This window comes from Telopea speciosissima, chromosome 3 (genome assembly GCF_018873765.1).
Source record: "Telopea speciosissima isolate NSW1024214 ecotype Mountain lineage chromosome 3, Tspe_v1, whole genome shotgun sequence".
NCBI classification, from domain to species: domain Eukaryota; kingdom Viridiplantae; phylum Streptophyta; class Magnoliopsida; order Proteales; family Proteaceae; genus Telopea; species Telopea speciosissima.
In genome coordinates this window covers 53543994-53554513 of record NC_057918.1, presented here as the reverse complement: position 1 = coordinate 53554513, position 10520 = coordinate 53543994, and the positions used below count along the sequence as shown (strand labels likewise).

General features: G+C 44.2%; 1 protein-coding gene across 1 annotated transcript; it reads right to left on the bottom strand.

Annotated features, from left to right (window-relative positions):
• Positions 1-10082: 10082 nt before the first annotated feature.
• LOC122655285 (uncharacterized mitochondrial protein AtMg00860-like) lies at positions 10083-10520 on the bottom strand. Its single transcript, XM_043849489.1, has one exon. It carries the CDS (start codon positions 10518-10520, stop codon positions 10083-10085), a length of 438 nt encoding a protein of 145 aa, XP_043705424.1.

Below are 10520 nucleotides of genomic sequence, written 5' to 3'. Positions count from 1 at the left end.
GAGTGGAACCCCTGTTGATACTACTCGTTATCGAGGTATGATTGGAAGTTTGTTATATTTAACTGCTAGTAGACCTGACATCATGTTTAATGTTTGTGCATGTGCTAGATTTTAGGCTAGTCCAATGCAATCACATATTAGTGTAGTTAAAAGAATCTTTAAATATTTAAAAGGGACAATTAATACAGGATTATGGTATGCAATGCATAATAATTTTGAATTACTTAGCTTCTCTGATGCCGATTTTGTTGGTTGTCATGTTGATCGCAAGAGCACGAGTGGTACTTGCCACTTTCTTAGATCTTGTTTGGTTTCTTGGTTTAGCAAGAAGCAAAACTGTGTGCACTCTCAACCACCGAAGCTGAATATATTATAGCCAACAGGTGTTGTGCCCAAATTCTTTGGATGCATCAGACTCTTCAAGATTATGGACTGCAATTCAATCCTTCCAAAATATTCTACGACAGCACTAGCGCCATCAATCTAAGTAAAAATCCTATTCTTCACTCAAGAGCAAAACATATAGATGTTCGCCATCATTTTCTTCGAGACACTGTCCAAAAGGGAGAAGTTGTACTCGAACACATCGAAACTGAGAAATAAGTTGCGGATATCTTCACCAAACCTCTGTCCGAAGAACGATTCTGTAATCTTCGACAAGAATTTGGTATGCGTAATCCTTTTGAATGAAAAAAATCCCCTGAGCCTGCCCCCAATTGACTTTACGATCCAAATTTGGGGCTGACCGATTTAAGAAGAATTTTTAAGTCATCCGGTCAACCAGATCGCGAAAAATGGTCTTTTTAATCAAAATCGAGACTCAAATGGCTCATTTCTAACTTTCTAAAACCCATCTCTCTTCTCTCCAAAACCTCTCTTCTGAGTTTCTAGGGCAAAATCTGGCCAAATCCTTGAAGATTTTTATCTTTTTGGTGATCTAAACTCATTTTCACCATCAAATCTCTTAGTTTTCCCACTTCTTCTCTCAAAAACCTTTCAAATCCCTCTTTCTCCAAAACCCTTGCTCTCTATGGCTTCCAAGGGAGAACCCTCAAAGAAGAGAAAGACGGTTGCTTCAAAGAAGGATCAATATGATGGGACTTTGTTCATCTCGAAGGAGACCTCGATTTGGTGGAAGCAATTCCAACTCAAGAAACTCATTAGGAAAAGGCTAGTAAGTATCACTGAACTCAACAATATTCTCCCTAGTGAAATCAATACATTTTTTAAAATGTTGGGTTGGGATTCCATTCTTTATCCCCAAGAGAAAGCCTATACTAGGCTAGTGCAACTGTTCTATTGTAATCTCCAAGTAGTTGGAGTTGAAGGAGACTATACCATCACTTCTCTTGTTAAGGAAAAACATATCTCTTTTGATATTGTGGAGCTTGCTCAGATTATTGGGGTATATGACTCTGGAGAACAAAAGCATCTCCATACCAAGACTTCCCCTACAGGATTTATGGATGTTGATGAGGTGTATGGTTCAATTTTCAAGAATTATTTGGGGGAAACCAAGGGCCTTACTTCTATTCATCTTGAAGATATTCCTAGGGTAGTCAATTTAATTTTGACCTACAATATCCTCCCTCTTGGTGGGCATAGAGATGCAATTACCCGCTTTCAGGCATATCTCATTTGGTGCATTGCTAATACTCACCAAATTTGTCTTCCCTATGTGATTATGAAAACTATGGAATTGGCTGTTGAAAGGGACTCTAAGGCAAGCCTCCCCTATAGTAGGTTCCTAACAGTTATCTTCAAACATTTTGAGGTTGATCTATCTAATGAAATTCCAACTTCAAATCCTTCTGCAATTGATTCTTCCTCCTTGAAGAAGATGGGCATTCCTACTAGCGGATCCGATGTTCCTCCTCCTCCTACTGGTCGCCAAGCCAAGCACAAGCAAGCCTCTTCATCCGTTGTTGATAGTGATGCTTCTGATGAGGATGATAGTGAGGATGAAGATTATGTGTCCAGGGCTGAATTTGCTGCTTACTAGGAGAAGCTTGACTCCGGTCTGCAGGGATTTGATGATCAGTTTGCAGCTCTTCGAGGTGACAACAAGGAGATTTTGGCACAACTGAGGATGCTCACTCAGCATTTCCATATTTCTCCTCCTCCTCCAGATGCTTAGTTTGAATTATTTGTGCCTATCTTAAAGACATTATGGTTGTAATATTTTAATGACTTTTCAGTATTGCACTTCTCTAGGGGGAGAGTGCTTTTATTTCACACCATGTGGTTTAAAACTTTACAACAGTGTGCTTTCCCTGCTTTGAACTTTTATTCCAATATGGTTGACTTATCTATTAGTTGCAATACTTCAATTTTGCATATGACTCACTATTGCAGGGGGAGCATTCTCTATCCTTTTTGTTGTTGACAAAGGGGGAGAAGATATATGATGATTTGGTGATTTGGACTTATATATATTTTGACTTTTATATGTTGGTTGGACTTTGGAATATATAATCATGTGCATAGTTTAATTTGCTTGATCTTATACTTTGCATTTTATTTGGTTGCTTGGTCACTATACTTGCTATATATATTGCTACCAAATCATATGTTTGTCATAAAAAAGGGGGAGATTGTTGGGGAATTCTAGCCCCACCTCTATAAATGTTTTGATGATAACAAACATATAGACAAGGTTGTGTGTGTGGTCTTGTGTGTGTCTCTATAACAATAGGAAAATAAGATGAGGAACTTGAAGACACAAAGTAAGAGAAGGTAATAAAAAGAAGTTCAAGAACTAACCATTGAAGATCAAGACCATGAAGGTATGACAAAGCTTGACAAGCGTAGAAGACAACAAAAGAACTTTTGAAGGTTGAAGAATGACATGTGAAGCAAGGAAGACAAAGATGCTCGTGTACACTCTTAGAAGACTCATTGCATACTTGTACTTGCATGTGTATAACTTAAATTAATAAGCACTTGCATCACTTAGAGACCTTAGAAGGTTATAAATGAACCCCTCCATGACCCTTAAATATGACCGAATTGGTTGGAAAAAGACCCGGACCAATCCCCTCAGTCAAACGGAAGGAATCAAGTCTTGACTGTGATCCGGTCTGAGCATCCGATCGACCGGATCTCAGTACATGCATAGACTGGATTGGGCAGAAGCTTCATGGGTACGTTTCCATAGATGATCCGATCGATCGGATCAAGTGGGATGATGATCCGATCGACCGGACATCGATCGGATGCCCTGCTTGCCTCCAACTGCTAGTTTTTAATAGTTATATTCTCCAACGGCTAGGATCCGATCAATCTTCAGGTCGACCGGATTGGTGAAAAATAGATCCGTTAGAGTACTTTTTGCACATGTTCTTTAGGCCATAAATGAGCCTATAAATAGAGAACTTGTCAGTCCTTTTCACCCATCCATTACAGTCCAAACTCTTACTTTTGAGAAAGGTGAAAAGTGATAATTGCTCTCATAATTGAAGTCTTGTCCGTATCGATTAAGAGTTGACTTCAAAGATTTAAAGGACCTTCCCAAGCTCATTCAAGGAATTAATTCTAAAAGAAGGTCTGCATTGTGCAAGCATACATTCGCATCATTTGACACTTACAAGGATTACACATCACACTCCTTGCTTATTGCAAGGATCCTCTTATCCTTAAAAGATTTCGGATTCTCTTATCCTTAAAATATTGGGATCCTCTTATCCCGTGTAAAAAGATTGTAAAGGGGTTCTTCCCACCTACTATACTGAAAGGAAGAAACTAGTGAATTCTCTTAAGGTTGAGAGGAGTGAACGTAGGCTAAGTTTAGCCGAACCACTATAAATTCTCTATGTCCTCTATTTGCACACTCTCTTTTTCTCTATCTTATTTAATTTCTGAAAAAGGACATAAATTCACTAGTGATAACCTATTCACCCCCCTCTAGGTTATCCAACAACCCCGAGCTAAGCTTAGACCGTGCTGGATCAGTAGATCCTCATCCTTCAACTCATGCACGTTGAAGCCTCGCCCTGCTTACACAAGCTGAGAGAATCTTGGTCATACCAGCTCAGCATTGAGACGGTGTTCACGGTCCTCAGTCGGACCTTCTACCACTCTGCCTTGAAGGGGTCTTCAGGATTCCGCGCATAGAAGTAGCGGTCCTTCCACTTCTTTATAGATTGGGGCACATGGCACACGAAGTGCACCGCCCTCAATGACCCCTTGAGGCTGCGCAATGTCAGGTAGTACCACTCTTCTGATGTCTTCTTCACTATGAAGAAATAGCCGAAGAGAGGAGCTGACGGCCTGTGACCAAGCCGGGTAAAGAACAGGTAGAAGCCAAAGATCTGCCTCTATGAGTTTGCCACTAGCTGGCCTGGCGACAAGGTGCAGTGGGTCATGACGTCCACCACGAAACAATGGATAGGCAGACGGAGGCCGCACTGAAATGCGACCTCATACAAACATACAGCCCCTGGGCGCGGGGTGTTTGCCCTCTCTTCAGGCTTTGGCACCCAGGCACGCACCTCCTTGGGGAACCTATATTGGTCCCTCAGAGCGGCCAACGAGTGCTCAGTCATGGAACTCTCAAAGGACTCCACTCCTGTGGCGCCCTCCTCAGGGGCTCGGAAGAGGAGTTGCCCTCCTCCTCCTCATCAAGGGCCTCACCGCCTTCGGCAGTTCGTTCGTCTAGGGGCTGGGCTAGGGGTGGAAGGTCCCACTGGGAGGGTTGGAAGAAGAGCTGGCTAGGTGGCCGAACTGGGCCGTAAAATCTTTTAACCCAAAGAGTGCAGATCGCTCCTCATGGGTCCTCTCAGAGCCTACTATGGGGTCAGAGCCCCCACTCATGCCAGGGACTTCATCGGAAACCTTGTAGGGCTCCGGCTGGGAAGAAGAGGAAGAAGACATGGTTGCGAGAAACTTACTGGCTAGAAGATTTGCTGAATGAAGGATGAAGCTTGTGTGCAGAAGGTAAGACTCAGACAGGGAGAAAAGCATGAGCATGTAAGATTAAAGTTTGATGACGACACTAGCGAATGACTGGCGAGAATATCAGGGCACCAAAGTGTAGAGCAGTAGGAAGAAGAAGAAGGCAGAAATCCCAAAATCTGAAAACAAAAATAAGAAGTGCAGTGGGGCTTTCAACCCCAATTTATAGACCAACAGAGGAAGAAGAACCGTCCAGATCCAACGACCAAGAGCAAATGCCATCTAAGGGCCGAGGACGAATGACATTGGGCATACCCAAGGCGTTATAAAGACCTATGACATGTGTCCAGCCGCCAATGGGCACCTCGGCGTAACAGAGATCGAGCGGTCGTAGATCAAGCCTAGACCTAATAGTACCTACGGCCACATGGCCACCAGCATGTGGGACGCTAAACTTTGCCATGCCCAAATGATGATGATCAATACCGAGGGGCCATCATTGCTCCCCGCCATGTGTCAACTGACGAATGGAATGTCAAGTCATCTCCAACTGTCAAGATGTCATGTTCACACGCACGAGAGCAGGCACTAGAAAATTCAAAATCAATTTAACTCCCCTGGGTGTGAACGCCCAAGGGAGTGGGGGGCTCGTGATAGGTCAGGAGATCTCCCTCAACGATGAGGAGTTGACGTGTATGTAAGGAATGAGCTGAGGTCACGCAGATCGGGCACAAGCTGACCGAGCTCATCAAGAGCGAGGTCTGATGAGTGACATACATCATGGAGCACAGGTACGAGAGCATAGCTCATGCCATTATGAGAGATCGCTATGTCACCGTCCAAATAGCAGCGACCTAGCTCGTGCCAGGGAAGGGCGACCTCAACACTTTGCCCAGCTAATCCAAAACTTGACATGGATCAACGTGGCCCGAGATTATTGCCCACATTGCACCTAATCAGGCGCAAGGGAAGTCAGGGGATAAAGGTTATCCCTAAAATTACTCCAAAACCCACTCACTCCACTCCGAGAATTTGGCATTCCTATTAAGGCATGATTCTACCCACAATCATCCATAAATAGGGAGGTAACGTCCATCCATAATCATCTGAATTCCATTAGTCTCATCCATTGCTAAGGATTCTGACTTAAGCATCGGAGTGGAATCGTTGGCACAGCCCGGTCCTCTCTGCTAACTCTGTCTTGTAGGCACAGTGTGCTCCAACACCGTTTCCTGACGCAACATATATATATATGAATTAGCATTAATAAACAAGCCCAGACAGTCACCTAAACCCACTCACTGATTACTTATAATAGAATTTGTATAAGCGTAATGATTCCCGCTCAAAATCACTCCCTTGCACGTGTGTTGACGCTTACGGAAGTGAGTAAGAGTGTGAGAGAGTGTAGGGAAGGTCTCATAGAGAAGCTCTGCAATGTACATAAGTTATAGGCTTCGAAAACAACGTCGGAAGCAACATCAGATGCAACATTGCATGCCTCCGACCATGCATCCGATCTTTCCTGTAGGCTTAGGCCTCACCGAATGCAACATCGGATTCAATATCGCATGCATCCGACCTTGAGTCTGACCTTTCCTGCAGGCTCAGGCCTCGTCGGATGCAACATCAGGTTCAACATCGCATGCATCCGACCTTTCCTGCAGGCTCAGGCCTCGTTGGATGCAACATCGCATGCACCCGACCTTGAGTCCGACCTTTCCTGTAGGCTCAAGCCTCATCGGATGCAACATCGGATTCAGCATCGCATGCATCCGACCTTTCTTGTAGGCTCAGGCCTCATCAGATTTAACATGGGATGCACGCAGAGCTCTGCCTCCGATGCAACCCATGTGTGATTTTAAGGTCCTTAATAGCCTATAATTGTCCCATTTGGTTCTTTAAGTCTCAAGGGACTAGGGAGGGGGTGTCCTAGGGTCTATTTGGGTCTTAGAAGTACCCATCATCTAAAGATTAAGGGGGTTTAAAGGGACCAATCACTTCATCTCCAGATTTGGGGGTTTCCCTTGGTAGTTGGAACCCTAGGTCAAGAGATCCAGTTGGAGATCTTAAAGGACGTAAAGAAATAGAACAACATCCCTACAAAGGAAACTAAACATGGCTCAAGCCAACCATTTGGGTTTCAAGAGGAAAACCCAAGCTTAGGGTTGCAACTCAAAGGGCCATCCAAGCTCAAAACAAGCAAGGGGAAAGAGAAAAGGGGGAGAAGGGTGAGAGCACTTGGCCTACCTGGTTTGAGGTACACAAGAGGTGCCCTCTTTAAAGCTCCAAGTCTAAGCAACCGATTCCCTCTTATTTACTTCCTTCTTCTCCTTGCTGACCCTCTCACGTCATAACTCCCTTCTCCTAGCACGATTAGGTTAGGTAAGAAATTAGCTAAGACTAATGAATAGTCCTACCCACCTCACTTGTAGCAAACACCCTTATTAGGGCCTATTTGGATAAGACCTCATAAGTATAAACCTAGGGTCTGTTTGGGTAGGGTCATTTAATTGTCCTCCTTACTCAACTTTTAAAATCCTAACTTGGGCCCCAAAGGCCCATTCAAGGTTACCAGAATAAAAAGGAGGTAAGAGTAGGGGTCAACCATGACAGGGCACCAACAACACCCTAGACACAGGGCATATGGGCCCCACACAGGGTCTCACCCAAAAGAGTCCTTATCAGTAGCATCGGATGCAGGGTCAGATGCAGCCAGTATCCTTGCATCTGATCCAAGCAGGAAGGTAGTTCCCACCTTAAGAGGTCAGGGTTTTTATACCACACCTCGAGGGCTTTAAGAGAGCAGTAAGCACACAACAAAATCAGGTCAATAACTTATCCTTCACTCATCATGGTATAACCTCCGTGATCCTGAAGAGCTTCTCCACCGCGATGCTAAGTTCATCACTAAGTGAAGTGTCTAAGTGGGGCGACACGGGGTGTGCCATCCGATACTCCTCGCTCTTGGGGCTGGTACTTGGAGGGTAGTCAACGAAGTCACCATCAACGAATTTTCCCCACTCCCGATTGAGGAACCTTTCCTTGACTGGCAAACCCATGTCGAAGTCAACAATCTTGTAGCTTGGTTTGACCACCATCGTGAACAACTCATCGACATACATGACAGCACCCTCTACACGTCACAAGGATAACAAGAGAAATATTAGGGTCACGGGTGCGGGTATAACATTCTCCCCACCTTACAAGAAATTTCATCCCAAAAAGTTACCGTACCTTATAAGTAACCCAGGGAAGGGTACTTTGTCTGCATCTCAACTTCTGCTTTCCAAGATGCTTCTTCTTTCGGGTGATTGCACCATTTCACCTTCACATAATGGATAGGTTAGTTGCGAAGGTGAATGATCTTGCTATCTAAAATCTTTTTAGGCTGCTCCTTGTAAGACATATCTGTTGCAAGCTTTGGTGGTTCTTGTGATAGAACATGACTTGGGTTATGAACGTACTTCCACAACATTGACACATGGAATATGTCATGTACCCCTTCCAAAGATGGAGGGAGTGCTACCGATAAGCTATCGGTCTGATTCTCACCAGGACCTCATACGGTTCGATTAACCTCGACTCAGCTTGCCCTTTTTATGGAATTGCATCACCCCTTTGGTAGGTAACACCTTGAGGAACACTTTGTCACCGACTATGAATTCCAAGTCTTTTCGCCTTAAATCAGCATAACCCTTTTGTCTAGATTGGATTGCCTTAATTCGCTCACGAATCAAATCCTTCTCACATGTTGCCTGGATCAACTCGGGACCAAGGATACGTCGCTCACCTACCTCATCCCAATACAAAGGTGTTCGGTACTTCTTCCCATATTGTGCTTCAAACGGTGCCATACCAATGGTAGCTTGGTAACTATTATTATAAGCAAGCTTGATGTGCGAGATGTGCTCATCTCAGCTGCTTTGTAAGTCAATGGCACAGGCTCAGAGCATGTCTTCTAGAGTCTGTATGGTCCTCTCCGACTGTCCATCTGTTTGAGTGTGGAAGGCTGTACTAAAATTCAGCAATATGCCCATGGCCTTCTGGAATCCACCCTAGAACTTGGATGCAAATCTGGGGTCATGGTCAGAGATGATACTAATTGGGACTCCATGTAGGCGAACCAAATTATCAATGTATAAACGGGCCAACTTATCCATCTTGTAGGAAACTTTTATAGGGATTAAGTAAGCTATCTTTGTCAATCGATCTACAATAACCCATATGGCATCGACACCTCTAGGGGTACGGGGTAACCCAGTGACGAAATCCATATGTTCCCATTTCCACTCCGGGATGGGCAATGATTATAAGAGGCCATGAGGTCGCTGTCTGTCCGCCTTCACCTGTTGACAAGTGAGACATCTTGCTATAAACTCAGCCACATCTCTTTACATTCCACTCCACCAGTAGTGCCCCTTCAAATCTCTGTACATTTTTGTGCTTCCTGGATGGATTGAATAAGGGGAGTTATGGGCTTCTATTAGAACTGCCTTTCTCAACTGAGCATCACTAGGGACACATAGCCGGTCTCTAAACATGAGGACACCATCCTCTGTCAATGTAAAGTCTAGATCTCGCTGTGTGTCTTCCCGAATAGCCTCAATAATTTCCAAAATTTTTTTATTGGAAGCTTGGGCTGACTGAATCCTCTCCACCAATGTCGATTGTACTGATATGGTTGCCAAGGATAAAGTAGTACCCTCTACTAGTAACTCCAGATCCATCCTTCTTGCTTCCTCAACAAGTTTCTCGTTGACAGCCAAGGATGCCAAGGATAGGGTTTAGGATTTTTGGCTTAGCACATTTGTCACCACGTTTGCCTTACCCGGGTGGTAATGAATGGGGCAGTCATAATCCTTCATTTGCTCCAACCATTACATCTGTCTCATGTTGAGCTCTTTCTATGTGAAGAAATACTTGAGACCCTTGTGATCACTGTAGATCTCACTCTTCTCCCCATACAGGTAGTGTCTCCAGATCTTTAGAGCACAGATCACTGTTGTAAGCTCTAGGTCATAGGTTAGATAGTTCTTCTCATAATCCTTTAGTTTTTGAGAAGCGTAGGCTACCACCCTCCCATCTTGCATCAGAACACAGTCGAGGCCCATCTTCGATGCATCACTGTAAACTACCATCCGTCCAGTACCATTAGGAATGGTGAGTATTGGAGCAGAAACTAACCTCTACCTCAGCCCCTGAAAACTCTTCTCACATTCATCTGGCCACTCGAACTTCAATCCCTTCTGGGTTAGTCGAGTCATTGGAGCTGAAATTCTCGAGAAGTTCTCTATAAATCTCCTATAGTAGCCGGCTAGGCCTAAGAAACTGCGAATATTTGCCACATTCTTGGGAGTCTCCCAATCAACTACCGACTTGACCTTGCCTTGAACAACTTCAATTCCCTTAGCAGAGACAAGGTGCCCAAGGAATGCCATCTGTTGTAGCCAAAATGCACAGTTACTGAACTTGGCATATAGTTGCTTCTCCCTCAAATGCTGCAGTACTAGATGGAGGTAGTCTGGATGCTCTTCTTCACTTTTGGAGTAGATCAGGATGTCACCAATGAAGACAATGACATATTTATCCAAAACATCATGAAACACATGGTTCATCAACTCCAT